At 38.0% G+C, this 15,419-nt stretch overlaps 2 protein-coding genes across 2 annotated transcripts; one reads left to right on the plus strand and one right to left on the minus strand.

Annotated features, from left to right (window-relative positions):
- Positions 1-410: 410 nt before the first annotated feature.
- Positions 411-3,687, plus strand: CTSZ (cathepsin Z; the record flags this gene model as incomplete). Its single annotated transcript, XM_009708512.1, has 5 exons — positions 411-530; positions 1,455-1,680; positions 2,298-2,448; positions 2,709-2,871; positions 3,352-3,687. Coding segments are annotated over 5 exons (774 nt in total), but the record flags the coding sequence as incomplete, so codon positions are not given.
- A 3,163-nt stretch (positions 3,688-6,850) lies between these two features.
- On the minus strand, positions 6,851-15,097 carry NELFCD (negative elongation factor complex member C/D; the record flags this gene model as incomplete). The annotated part of the gene is made up of 14 exons (XM_009708513.1): positions 6,851-6,973; positions 7,384-7,513; positions 7,878-8,018; positions 8,242-8,337; positions 8,676-8,790; positions 9,457-9,596; positions 10,131-10,265; positions 10,929-11,094; positions 11,516-11,646; positions 12,380-12,532; positions 13,101-13,208; positions 13,522-13,631; positions 14,693-14,802; positions 14,982-15,097. Coding segments are annotated over 14 exons (1,686 nt in total), but the record flags the coding sequence as incomplete, so codon positions are not given.
- Positions 15,098-15,419: the final 322 nt, after the last annotated feature.

Consider the following 15,419-nt stretch of genomic DNA (forward strand, 5'->3'; position numbering starts at 1 on the left):
GCTGTTTAGGGCCTGGAGTAAGAAATGGGTTTTCTGCCCCTCTCCTTGGAGGCGTAGTGATGGTAGCAGCAGATGCAAAAGCAGTTATCATGTCTGCTTCCCTTTTTTGGTACCTCAGCCTGCTGCACTGCATCTACAGCAGCGAGGGGCTGCTCTAGCAATGCCTGGACATGAGGAAACGAAGCCTCTCGTGGGAAGGGCCTGCAGGGCATTAGCTTCCAGAGCCCTGTCATTCAAATGAACTGACTACCACTGCATACAGACAAATCTAGTTTCAGCAGGTATCTATCAGCTTTTCTTGGGAAAAGGGAAGTAGGGGTCTGATTCAGTCGGAGAGGTATTTTCTCTAGAGAGAATACATGATGATTTGCACGCAACAGTAACATGCTGCAGAAATACTGTTTGCATAGGCTGTAAAAGGATTAACTGTGAAGGAGAAACAGAGGAAACTGCAGAAACGGGAAGACAACATGGGTGTGAGCAGACAGCAGAAAAAGGAAGGATCTATTCTTAAGCAGTACAGAAGACACGTATGAAGCCTGCCATGATGTAGTGAAGTACTAGGACAGATAAAATACAGCAACTCCTTAGTTATGTAACTTCAGTTAAAACTTAACTGTATACATAGGTACGCCAATATGTGTGGTTTTGTAACTCTAAAAGGTTGATTTTAAAAGTCAGGATATTTTTTCTTAACTGCTGTGAATAGTTAAAGTATTCATTCCTTTTCTTGTTGCTGGAAGACTAGGCTGGGATAATGCCTCCCAGTTCTGTCAAGTATAGTTGAATGTTGTTAGTACTAATAGGATTTAAAGTACTACAGTGGCATCAGTTAAGATGGTTAATGCACTGTGAGAAGCAGTTTATAAATACTCATCAGGAAGCTTTTGTGCCAAGTAAGCTAGTTGTTCCTGACAAAATAAGGCAGCAGGGTGGCAATGCCTGTCTGAGATGGCAGGATAACAGTGAGATGTTAACACAACAGCAGGGATATACTTCTGAATGCTTTTTCTTGGTTAAAGTTTGTGAAGAGTCTTTCAGAGCCATAGACCTGGGCTGCATGGGCTTAAGACTCTCTGCATGGGTTTATGCGTAAGTCTTTACTCCTGTAAAAGAGGCTAGTGAGAGCTCATTTTATGATGTGTATTTGAAAATGCTTTGCTGTCAAAGCCAGGAAACAGATCTGGAAGGTTTTGAAGTTGTGATTTGAATTAAAGAGGTCTAGTGTATTTCAAGGTGTTAAAACAGATCTTACTCATCAGCATATTTTTGCTGAGTTTTTAATGGAAAAAACTTCTAATGGAAAACCACAATAACAACTCGGCCTGCTGGTCTGAGTTAGGTCACGCTGTGTGCCTCACTGCTGACAGTAGAGGCTTTTCCAACCACAAGTACTGTTGGCTGCAAATAGTTACAGGCTCAATGAAGGAGAGACTGTTTTAACACTAGTGTAGCCACCCGTGTATTCCACTAACAAAACCCAATTTCTTATCCTTACAGATCGAATCAACATAAAGAGAAAAGGTGCATGGCCTTCTGCCTACCTGTCTGTTCAGAATGTGATCGATTGTGCCAACGCAGGATCCTGTGAAGGTGGAGACCACTCAGGTGTCTGGATGTATGCCCATGACCATGGCATTCCAGATGAGACCTGCAACAACTACCAAGCTAAGGATCAAAGTATGGTGCCTGTTTGCTTTGCTGTAAGGCTTCATCCCAGGTTTAGCAGATCTTAATATAAAAAAATACTTTCTTGAGTTTTCAGTGTGCTCATTCCTGCCTTTGTGTAGTACCTGCTGTTTGACTGACAGAACAGGTTTTCTTAACAGGCCTATGTGGCTCTTTTTACTCTAGCCAGACAGCATAGCATTAAAATCATGCCCAGACAAGTATGCACAGCTAAATTATTTTAACTTAATCTCTTCAGTCTGTGATACACAATCTCTAATGTACTGAAATATTTACAAGTGTCGCTTCAAGCTAAACAAAGGACAAATGTAACCTTTGTCTGGTCATGTATGACTGAAATAGTTTCTGTATCCATAGAGAAGCACATCTGAAACATTTCCTCATCAAAGCACTTATGCCTATGAAGTAAGGAAAAGTAACTAGTAATTGTAGGGACTTTAAATGTGGCTTCCAGAAAGGAATTTAGTTTCCCAGAGAGTATGTATTAGTGATTACTCTGAAATTATTAATATCTGCCTTGAAGTTTTAAAAAAAGCTTAGTGTCGTATCATTAATTAACTTGAAGAAAAGCATTCTCTTGCAGTGATAATCTCACTTTTGTTTTGTAGAGTGTAAGAAGTTTAACCAGTGTGGAACCTGTGTCACTTTTGGAGAATGCCATGTGATAAAGAACTACACTCTCTGGAAAGTTGCTGACTATGGGTCTGTCAGTGGAAGAGAAAAAATGATGGCAGAAATCTATACTAATGGACCAATTAGGTAAAGAAAAGTCTTGAATGGTAAAAAAGAAATGTTTATCTACTAGTAATATTGGGACTGAAATACTCAAAACTGTCTAATGACTGGTGTACTTTTCCACTCCAGCATATATTAGCTGCTCTGCACTTTATATGCAGACTTTCGCTTGTCTGTAGATAAGTTGAGCTCTGAAGTCAAAATACAAGAAAAGCAATTGTTGTTTAGCTAGGCCCCTGCCCTGATCCCCTTGTATAAAAAATGCTTTCTCTGTTTTATTACAGCTGTGGCATAATGGCTACTGAAAAGTTGGATGCTTACACTGGAGGACTTTATACAGAGTACAACCCCTTGCCTGCGATCAATCATATTGTATCTGTGGCTGGCTGGGGCGTAGAAAATGGAACTGAATACTGGATTGTTCGTAACTCATGGGGCGAACCCTGGGTAAGGAAATGTGGGAACAAGCATGTTTGCAGAATTACTTTAGAGGAAAGGTGGTTTTTTCACTTGCGAACAGGAAGCTGCAAAGCTAGCCTGTGGATAGGAAAAGTAAAACTTTCTTTTGAACTAGACTAGCAATTAAAAAATAAAACCTAACTAATCTGAAGACAAGGCTATTCACCCAAAGTTACGTGAGTAATGCTACCCTTCCATGGACATGCAGCTCCAGTTAGGGGTGACTGTAAACTACTGTTAGGTGTAGGCAAAAATCAAGTCACATACCTGGAATAGACAAGGAGACTGTAAATTCTCCACAGCAGATTGCCCCATTAAACAAGGTTGCCCTGTGAACCCAGTGTTATACTTTGAGTCAACTCCTAGATTCACTTAAATCATTTATGTTTGGAAGACAGAACAGACTCAATAGCATGCATTTTCTATAGTTATGTTTTCTAATTCACAATGTAAATTGTTTCTTTACAGGGTGAAAGAGGGTGGCTGAGAATTGTCACAAGTGCATATAAAGGCGGAAAAGGAGCAGAGTACAATCTTGCTATTGAAGAGGACTGTGCATATGGAGATGCTGTACTTCCTTGACTCTATATTGTACACTTTTCTGTTTAGGAACTACTTTGTTTGCAAGCTTCCCAGCACAACCTTTTTCTCTTCAAAGAATAGTAGTCTAAAACTCTTTCACAGTTCAACATCATCAGGCAGTTCTGCAAAATTAGCCCAGATAGCAACATACAGTGTCTTCAAAGTAAAATAAATACAGAGCTGCCTTTAGAGAATTCTTTACAACTGAAAGAAGTAATTTACCCACGAAAAAGCTGTCTTGATGCACAGTATTTAAATCATATTGACTTAATCACAGAAACTGTGTATGTGTAAATATCTTTTTTTAAATACAAATTACGTAGATACACTGGGAAGGAAAAAGTATACTCAATATTTGGGTCTAGAGCTTATATTAAATTCTCTGACAGTATTGAACAAATTTCATCTGCATCACTGCAAGATGATAAAACAAAGCTAAGTCTGGACATGATATATCAAGAAACTAAATCCCCTGTTGTTTCCTTGGCCTCCTGGTGAAACTGTTCTAGAAGTCTCATATTATGCAATTGCTTTTATCCAACCAAAATGATATAACAGGAATTACTTTGATCAAAAGCCAAAATCTAAACACTTCTTAGTTAGTTATTTAATTGGTCTTGTCTTTGCTCAAATTTCTTCCTTTAATATGGGATTGGCTATGCCATTTTTCTCCTAAAGAGGCAAAGTATAATTTGCCACAACCCAAAACTCTTCACTAATTTAAAGAAAGGTATCAAATTCTCTTCCTTAAAACAGAGCCAGTTATTAAATGGCAAATTAGTGCTGTATCAAATGTTACGAACTGGCATTGTTAATTGCATTTAATGAACAGACTTTTTCTCTTACATGACTGTATGTGTATTGTAATACATTTTTGGTTGTCTTTTACTATTGTACCTAACAAGCAGTCTCATGTGGCAGACTAGCTACCCAAAGCTTCCTGAGGATGGTACTACTTTTACTGGACTTTTTCTTGTGAAAGGGTTGGTGAGTAACACAGTCTATACAGCAACAATAATTCAAGTTAAAATTACACTACCTTTAACCACACTGGAGATTTAAGATACTACCTACAAGGAAGCATCCACCTTCAACAAGCAAGGGAGAGAAGAGACATTCAGATGTTGTAGAATACCACTTTTAAATGTCAGTCTCCAAAACCTACCATAAATCAAACCACCTGTGAATTATGTCTCACTTAAACCTGTAAATTAAAGCTTTTCAGTGGTGCAGAGGAGGAAAAAAAGTCTTTCCAGAAACTGTCTCTTTTTATCTGTGAAAGAAATCTGCTCTTAATCAGAAGACAAGTTTGGCAGAATAGTGAAGAACCATAAAAGAGTAAGACTGCTAGTGTCTAAGATGAAGTTGAGGGGGTTGTGGTATTCTGATTATTTAGGTTTCAAACAGCACAGCTTTTAGTATTGTGACAACGAGAACATGTTTTAGACCTGAAATTAGGCCATATTCCAGTAGGCTAGGATTCTAAGATTGACTTTTCTGATTGATGTGGGCCCAATTTTGGCTTCCTACATACAAGAATCATACGCTAATCTTTATTAGAATTCTATCTGTCTCCTTGGCTTTGCTTTACCACGTCAAAATGACTCCATAGTGCCAACAGGATTAATTCTGCCAAGCTGCAGTGCCTGCTGTAACTTAAGTGCCATTGAGATATGAACACAGTAGATGACAGTACTGACCACAGTATCATGGAAGTTTTAACTCATCTTTAACTTCATCACAGAAGTTAAAAATCATCTGCAGAAGACGTTTAGAGGAAGTGATACCAAGCTTGAACACAGAGGAAAGCAAAAGTATACCGTTTAAAGAGCTGGCAAATCTGCAACGGACACAGGAACATCCTGCTCTTGATTATCACTAAAATACGATACAGGTCTACATCCCAAAATGAAGTTCTATGGGGTGAATTGTTTCTGCACTTAACTTCACAAAGAAAGGAAGTCAGGGGCTGCAAAAAAGCCAAACCTGTATGCTAATTCTATTTAAAATACTATGAAAAATAGGTCTCACGCAAGTTTAAATGGTGACAGCTGGAATGATAGTACATCTTCTATTCAAAAAGATATGCAAAGAAGTTCCAACAGCTTCTGCAGAAGCAAGTTTTGCCCTTTTCAGGCTGTGCTTTAAGTTGATTCAAGCACTGCAAGTGTTACTATGGTAAGCTCAGTCACTGTGGAGTATATATGTGAGAGACTGGCTGAGGAAAGGGAAGATGCATTCCTTTATAAAAAGGAGTTAAGAATCTATACAAGTGGCTGCTGTCTCAAGAATTATCACAGTAGCTTAGAGTTTGCATTCATGAATCACTGACAACAGAGAAGAACAAAGTGATTTCCTTTTTAACTTTACATCCAGTTGAACTTAAAATGTCAGTGTCTTTTAGAAAGCAAGTTCTTCAGAAAACAGATGTGCTTGGAAAAACACAATGGGCTTGTCTATACTCCTCACTTTTAAACAAACAGTATTTGCCTGTACAAAGAGAAATCCAGTCCAATGAACAGAAAGAAAGAGTGATCTTAATGAAACTTCAAAAGAAATCTCTGAAAAAGAAAACAAACCTTTATTTAAAGGTAAATTATAATCTTGAGTGTACCCCCCCACACTGTTTGGCATCAACCAGGACAGAGTAGAGAGAAGTATAAAAACCAAGCCACAACAAGCAGTAATGAAATTTCTGCATATGTTCATATTTTCGGACAGCAGTAGAATTCTGACATGGTAATCAAACTTACCAGTAACATCTGATGCATCTGTTTAACAAAAAATAGATTCTGAAAAATAACACACTCACATAGGATTCATCTGTTAATACAAAACTAACCTTGATTGTTACAACTCCACTTACATCACACAAAAGGTTTTTTTTCATAGCAGTAAATACATAGGATATTTAGAATTCTAATGTAACACAAAGGTGAGAAAGAGGCATTGTGGCTTCTCTGCAGCACAGAGCAAATCACACAAATTCCTTTTTTACAACTCACAACATCAAAACCTGGAGCACTCAAGATCTAGTTTTCAGAGAACTATCTGCAAAGTGGTTTTAGTATGAACTACCTTCCCCATTCTTCAGGTTTTGTATATTACACAAAGAATCAGTGACAAATTCTGCAAGTAACCAAACCAGCATTTTTTGAAATAAATCTGTTTCTCTCCTGCTATCCCCTTCAGAATATTCAGATTTATACCGATTTGTGTAACAATAGAAAATCCTTCAGTATTATTCCATTTTCCAAAGTACGTTAACAGTCCTCTGATACGAAGCTCAAGGTCACTATCCAAGTCAATCAAATGCCCTTCAGCCCTTTCTTCCTTGTTTTCGGTTTGTTGGTTTTAGATTTTGTTTTTGTCGGGGTTTTTTTGCTGCCGTGTTGCCCAGTTATAGAATCTTACTGGTGGAGAGTATGGCAAAGTAGCGATCATGTGCTCTGCTCTTGATATTTTTCCACTGCTTAGTTCATCATAATAAAGTTAGATTTGCAATGAGCTTAAAAGGAGAGGAGGGGGGGAGAAAAAAAGAAAGTTTTCATTACATTACTCTTGATTTATCTGTTTGCATGTGGATTTCTGCATTATGTAAATAATTAGGATTTCAGGGTCTGGACAGATGTTTTTGGTTTAGGATAAGAGTGCATTATGACAGACTACTTCCCTTCCTACTCTTTCCTTACTACAGTGCTAGTTCTCAAAAAGCAGTATTTGTCTCCAAGTTGCTCACTAGTGCCTAGAGATTCTTGATTAAAGGAAAATTGCTAAACACAGGCTCCTAAAAGGGAAGTTATCTGTGAAAGTATCTAGAAGGCCTTCCTGTTTTTAGCAATTCTCCTCCTAAACTTTATTTGGAAGTTGTAACAAATACAAATGGAAGCAGCTATGCAAGGAATAAATGTGACTTACCTATAAACTCAGTGACAGGATCATGTTCGCCTTCTGTTTTAATAGTACCTGCAATGCTTTCATTCTCCAAGATTGGAAGAAAAAGCTGTACAAAGTCTGAGGTATATGGAGGAGCAATCACATCGAGCACCTGAAACAGCAGACAAAAATGGATTATTCTTCCAGTTAGAGGTGTGGTAGGGACAATATTTAATTCACAATACTAGTCTTGAAAGCATACAAGTAGTTGCACTTAAGACCTCTTATTCTCCATACAAGTAATTAATTATGTATTCTTGTGGTACTCTATCCAGTATCTTAATACTTTCAGAAGTCAGGAGTTACTAGGACTAAGTCACATCCTAGTGAATACTGATATTACAAATATTGCTCAGAATCTGATGTCATATGTTGAAATGTTTTTGAATCCGAGGCAAGCTGATCTAATACCCAAACACATACAACTGAATTAAAGTTTATTTCTGTATGTTAGTAACACAATTATTGCTGCTGACCTCTGTAACAAAGTATCTGATGAGAGAGATATCTGTATCTAGCTTCTCCAGGCATTTGCGGATATAGCTGACAACAGGTAGGACATATCCTCGACTGAGCAAGTGCACCATTCTATCCAAGAGAGTCTTCTTCAATTCCAGCTGATGGTGTGGGGAGGAAAGAACCAACAGATTAGAACTTCCTCTCAGAAGTGTGCAATTTTTATTGCTCATTCCTACTGATTCAGTATCTCCTATGTTACATTTTAACCATGATCATATTCCTAAATGAAACCCTTAAAACTGCTGTGACAGCAAAACTTATTATCTTGAATAAACGTAATTAATATGAAGGAACACAGATACTGAATCCTTTGAGAATCACCTGCTCCATTACATCAAGCTGCGAATGTTCCGTTTCAAAGAGCTTGACAAGAAGTTGTAGCACTTGGGGATGAAGCAGCTGATGGCATGTACTGATCTGCAAAGAAGACATTAAGGTTAGATCCTCAGAACTTCAATTTAAAAAACCAATGCATCAGTCTTTATTAGATAAGTTTACACTGACATTCAGTGCCAGATGTAAATTCTTTTTAGGAAAGTATTCCACCATTTCTTTCTTTGATGCCTAAGCTTTCCTAGCATAAATACTGCTGAGCTGACAAAACCAGATAATTAGCTCTGAATAGAAACAGATTCATCTCTGTATATTTACTGACTTATTGCAAATGATAGGCATTCAGTGAATCGGATGTACTTCCAGTTACAAGCATCAAAACTGTTCTTAACTCTCCAGCAAGGTTTTGTATACACTCTTACCTCATCCAATAATGCCAGATGAACTGGAGTGTGATCAGTCTGCAGCTGGAAGTATCGTGGTTCCGACACTGTCCAATCCACCCACTTTAATACACCCATTGCCACCACTGGGAACCTACAGAAAAAGAGATCACTTCAGCACAGCAGCATTAAAAAAAAAATAAAACAACACCCAAACAAAAAAAACCAAAACAAAACCAAAAACAAACCCCACTAAACCAACCAACAAACCCCAAAACAAAACAAAAAACTCCCAGTAAACTTTAAAAAAAAAAATTTTTTTTTAAAAAATCATCCTTCAGTATATTCTAATTCCAGCACATCTGGAGGAAAATTCTTTATACAAAGACACTTCCTGCTCAGCGCAAAATGCAAAAGATAGGTAACAAAATCCATGTACACTCCAAGTTTGTTCTACTTTATTCAATATCTGCTATTTCATACTTTTAAGAGGAAAAAAAAGGACACATCTATTGCTAGTAAAGCTTTATTAGGAACACAAAGTAATCTGCCATCTTTTTCCAGTGGCAGAGAAAAGCATGTTCTGTGACACAACAAGGACAAGTTATCAGTGAAAGCCAGAGTTTACATCCTCATGAGAGAGATTCCAAAGAGTCAGATGTACAATTTTGAAAGCTGCTTTCAGACCACATCTTCATGTATTCTACAGTGAGGATGTTCTCACAGAATACCCCACAAAGGCACTCTCCTTTAGCAGTACTGCCTCTTCTAGATAATACTACCCTTCCAACTGAAGCTTGGGACCAGTCTCTCTGCTCACCTGATGCACTGATAGAGAGTGCTCAGTTCTGCAACCAACTCTGATGCTCCTTTGTTCTCATTGCAACACAGGTTGTGAACAGTTTCAATGGCTTTTGAAGTAGACTTGAGTTCATCCTTGTTTATGCTGACTCTTTTGTTCTGAAAAATTGCAAAGTTTGAATGCAAGAGTTGTGAATATACCATGTGTCTTTGGTTATTTAAGGAAAGAAACTGTAACCTGAGATAAGCTTAAGATTACTTCATGTTTCTCAAAATTTAGACTCAAATGCAAGTTTCAGAAGAACTAATTATCAATGAGCTGAAGCACAGGGATGTCTGATTTATTTAATTCCCTAAGATTACTTCATCCACTTCACAGAATTAAATTCCTCTTCCTCTGAAAAAGCACATACAGTTCTAGTAGCACAGAACTGCTACCGATAAACTTTGGCGGGAGGTGGAGGAAGAGAGCAAACATAGTCAGTGCACTCAGACTTTTATAGTAATACTTGAGCATCAGGATCCAAATTTTTTTAGTCATTTCAGTTGAAGGCAGAAACATTTCATATTAAAACAAGTCAGTCGAGCTGGACACATTATTTTAAACTGAGTAACTTCACGACCGTACAGTTTCTTCAGCACAGTCAGGACACTGTAGGTAAAAATAATGTTATTCACAGAACTGAAGGTTACCTTTTTCCACATCTCTACTACACTAGCTGCATATGCCAGTATGTGAATATATTTATGTTTGTGGTCCTGGTTGATCTTAGCACCTGGTTTAAACAATGACTGCATGAAGAGGTCTAGAAAGGCAGGTACTCGAATCTGTGAAGAAAATGAATGGCTTATTAGAGCCTGAGAATTACGAGAGGTGACTAAAAATACAGTTTTTGCATCTGATATACCTTGCATAGAAAGGGATATAATACATTCCCCCTCAACAGTAGTTGAGTAGTATAGTTTTCTGAAGAGACCCAAATGTTCGACCAGGGCAGGGGGGAACCAAACAAGAAACCTGCCCCTCGAGTTACAGACTATGTTGCTGAAGTATTTAAATGCCACCATTTGTTAATAGAACCCACATTAGAACAAGGCAATGAGAAGTGTGAAACATGCTATTTGGGCCTGCTTATAACAAATTGCAAAACTAGGTGGCAGGTTTTTGAATTATTTTTTATTTTTTGTTAGAAGTAGTTAATTAATTCCTTGCCATCTTTATCTCCTATTGAGAAGTTCTTTAATTAACTTCATTATATGTAAAAAGACTACTTGGAATAATTAAAAAAAAAAACAACCAAGAAGCTAATGCAAAATAGAATACAAGTAGTAGTTTCACGTTTAGACATTACTTAAAATTATAGAGGGAAGAGTCTGAGTGCTAACTTCTATTTTGTGTTGATACAACACTTAGCACAAGAAGAGCTCGTATTTCTGAGTGCTACTGTAACAGAATTAAGTTTCAAAGGTTATACAAAGATAACTACTAACCAGTTCTACTGGAGGTGGGTCCATGCTTGTAAACATTTTGAATAGGACAGTGATATCTGCTGGATTCAGAGCTCCTTTGGACAACATTGCACCAAGAGCCTGACATGCTCGAGGGTAGGAGGCTGCAGTACCCAACGCTAAAGTGATCTGACTAGCATCATGGCCCCTAGATGGAAGAGCAAACATACACAGCAACTTATTTTCTTAATTTGGATATTCTAGTTTCACTGAGTCAACAGGGCACATCCTATGGAACGTGATGCCTTAGGGTAGAACCCCTTATCCTAGGTAATTATAGAAATAGGCCTGTATTTCCCTTGTTTGTTTCTAAAATGTTCATAGAATAATAAAAATATATTTTTTAATAGACAGAAACTTCAATCCTTTGCTCTTCTGATTTCAGGTCTCCTAGTACAGGACACTGAACTTTTCCATTGTTCTACGAATTAAAGCTTGCTACAAGAACTGCTCCATTGCAGCTAAGAATTCTCCTTTTTGCTGGTAAAAGGTAATCAAGAATGAGCAAAAGACAGCAGTTTACAAATTCTGGTGACTTACACTTCACTAATAACGTAACTCCCACTTACTTCTCATGAGCATATCGCTGAACCTCCTGAGCAATCCGTCTGACAGCTGACCCTCCTTGCTCTTCTTGAGCTAATATGGACATCATAGATTGAGCAAAAAGATAAGTGTGTTCTCCATGGCACACCATCTTCTGTGAAAGCACACATCAAAAATCTTACCAGTCAACAAGAAACATGCAAGTATGCTTCTGTGATTACACTACATCAAAAGAAAAAAAACAAAACACAAACAACTAAACAAGAAAACCAAAAACCCAACAGCCAAGAAGAAAGTACAGAAAAGCAGAGTATCACTATGCATTGATGCAAGAAGAAACAGCTAAATTGAGAACTTCATTTCTAAAATGCCAAAATTGAGAAGAAATTCTATCCTACTTACTCTCAGTACTTTCTCTGCAATATTTAAAAAGTAAGAGAAGTACAAAGCCATCTGAAAGTCATTATGCTATTTCACAACACAGAACACATGCTGGGTTGATTCAGATGGCAACTATCACACTGATATGGATAATAAAAGATTTTAATTTGCCAGGGGACCAACTAAACTGATCTTCAGATCTTGCATTAAATGTTGAAGACAACAGTTCTACCTTGACCTTTTTATAATCCATTTAATAAATCTAAGAAGTGTCACATAATCAACCCGAGGAATTCTTGGTAACAGAATGATCAAAAAGTATAAATTTATATTTTTTAACTCAGATATACCTTCCCTTCATACGATTTTTGTAAGACTTGATAAGACGTCAAGATTCTCTATAATCCTGCAATGATCTGTATACCCTAACTGGAGAGGAAGACACTATTTTCTTTCCACATAAAAAGGAAAAAACAAACAAACAAACAAACAAACAACAACTTCACAGCAAACTCGGGAAGGTTCTTTTCAAGGTTTTCTTCTCCTCCATCTAAAATTGTTGCCAGAGATGTACGCAGGACTCTGGAAAATACTTCTAGTTGCTGACATGCTGTTGAAACACTGGTTATTTCCCCTTGATAGCCAGCATCAGATATAAGCTATAAAAACAAAAACATCACAGAAAACTTGTATTATTTACATTTATATTTCAGATATCCTAACAAGTCTAGAAGAACACACAGAATCTAAGATTTGCCTCTGCATACACTTACTGGAATTCATGTTCATCTTTCAGACTACAGAAAAGGAAACCAATAAAGATGTAGCAAAAAGAAAGTAAACCATAATCATACAAAAATATTTCAGAGCACAGCAAGATATAACACTAAATTCCCTGTCATAGAAACATACAAAACTGACTGAAGTGTTTCACTGCACCAGTAATAGAGAGTTTTCCAATCCAGATCAAAGGGGAAAAAAAACCCAAACCCTCAACAAAACAAAACAAAACAACCACCACCCAAGCAAAACTGAAATAGTAGTACTTCTAACTGGGAAACTACACTTACTGCTTGCAACTTGTAATACAATTCCTCCCACCAACGTGTACTTGTACTGTTCTAACAGGAATACATAAAAGATACAGGCAAGACCACAGCCAGTATTTGATGCCAGAACAATTAGCCCTGTATGGATATTCTCATTTATTAGACTTGAGTACACTACCTTCACAGTAAAATTAAGCATTAAACAGTCGGGATGGGCTTCTGCCAACTTGTAAAAGAGATCTCTCCATGTAGTATGTGCTATCATTTGCTCAAGCCAGGCTGGAGTCTGAAAAGATTACAGCAATAGAGAGAAATGTAAGAATATCTAATTGTCAAGATCATTAAAAATAAGTCTTTTACCCCTCAGGAGTCCTGCAAGTTGTCATACAGAACTTTATAACAAAGGAAGATGTATTCAAAGTTTCTAAGTTCTCTAAGACTCCAGTAAGATACAGCTGGCTTTCTGGAACCAGTTGTTTCTTAACCAAAGAGCTCTGAAGATACAATTTTCCTTCCCCCACCATCTACTACTCCATCAGATGACAGCGTCTACGTAGGATCCACTTGCATAGAGATAGCAACACGGATTCCATGCACACCTCTCCTTCCTCTGTAAAGATGGAATCTGCTTTCCGAGGGTCAAAATGCTTGATAAGTAAGCTCTTTAAATGGTTTTCTACAGTCTCCTGAACTTGCACTGGCTCAACACCTGTACAGAAGGAACAAAAAACTTGGCAGATGCAGTCCAATGAAACATGGCAGCAACATCTTAAAGTTTTCAGTGAGAACAGAAACTATGCAGAAATTTATCAACAGAGAAGACGAGAGGAGAACCATCAGTTCTACTATCAAGCCACACTGATACAGACAGATTGACAGATTCTCGATCTTTTTTCCTAAATGCAGACTGTTAAGGATCACAGACAGGTCACACGAGTCCTTTTCTCTTGCACTCTTCATCAGTCATGCAAACAGCAATGCCAGTCATCTCACATGACTGTTACTGGGCACGATACCGAAATGCACATACCTTAAACGCTAAATGGGATTACCAGGGTTGGTGCACAAACCCACCTTCCTACAAACTAAAGTCCATCCTTTTAATATATTGGCTATCAGTAGTTTTGATAGTATACTACAAAACAATACACAAAGTAGTAATAAGTAGTTCTACATTTCTGAGATCAGAGTATACTAATTCTGACAATTTGTAAACAAAAGTTTATACTAGCTAAGGGACAAAAATACCACAAGATAATGCTAAACACGTCCTGCAAGAGGCTGCTGAAGAATTCATAAGCAGACTGGTAACACAGAACTCTTGTCTCAGAGAATACAGGCATCTGTATGAGAACCTTCCATATAACACTGACCCACTGAAAGGGAATAGTAACTAGTAATAACATAATTGTTTTTCAGTATTAATTATATAATGCTATTACAAAACATCAATCATTGCTAACACCATCTATGTAACAGTATCCTTGCCCTTGTGCATGAAAACAAAAAGAAACTATAGTTTATGCAGTTGCTTCAACTATATTACCCTTCATAATACAGTTTGTGGGCATTTCAAAACATCCATCACCAGATTACTTATTCTCTGAGCACAATAAATGTATTATTATAAAGAATTCAGTCACACACACGTATAGGATGACAACTTTATAATGATCCACTTCCTGAGTATGATCAAATTTGCCACCAATTCAGAGATTTCTGACAAAAGAGAGATTATAGACCCAAATTATACTGTATTACTTGTTGTACCTGTTTGAATGAGCCACTCTGCCAGCAAATTTACAGTCTGTGCCACTGCAGTGTAGTTTTCAGAGAGGAGCTGGATAACATTCTCTGGAGAACCTCCTGCTTGGAAATATCTGATGAAAGGATTACAAAAGAACTACTTGAAAGCCATATTAAAAACCCAAACCAATCGAGCCAAAGGGAAAACAATAGCATCACTTATACATTTTCACACATGCTTCCATACAAAGTGACAACACTGCACCTATAACACACATAACATGTACCATAACACACATAAGATCACACTTACCTCTTTAACGTGTTAAATATAGATGGCTCCATTATATAGTCAGGGGTTGAAAATTTTTTCAGGCATTCTTGCTGGACTTCGGCATCGTCCTCTCCCTCCCCATCCTCATCGTCTTGCTATTTGCAAGCACAGCCAAGTCAGCCACCTCTCTTATCCCGCTTCCTCCCTATACTCCCATATTTAGGCTATTTTTACCCACAGAAACGCACACATCTCGGTTCACCGCAGCAAGCGACCTGCTCCCCAGACAAACACGTCTTCTTAACAGAGAAGGCGCAAAACCGCCTTCACGCTCGGCGCTTTTCGCCTCAGCTCGACCCGCAGAGGCGGCTCCCCTGTCCCGCAGAGCGAGAGGCCCGCGGAGCTCCCCCGGGCCCCGTCCGGAGACCAGGCGGCGTCCCTCGGGAGAAGCCCTCCCCTCTCCAGAGCGGTGCGGGG

The sequence above is a fragment of the Cariama cristata genome, unplaced genomic scaffold (assembly GCF_000690535.1).
Source record: "Cariama cristata isolate BGI_N322 unplaced genomic scaffold, ASM69053v1 scaffold27779, whole genome shotgun sequence".
In the NCBI taxonomy this organism is placed as follows: domain Eukaryota; kingdom Metazoa; phylum Chordata; class Aves; order Cariamiformes; family Cariamidae; genus Cariama; species Cariama cristata.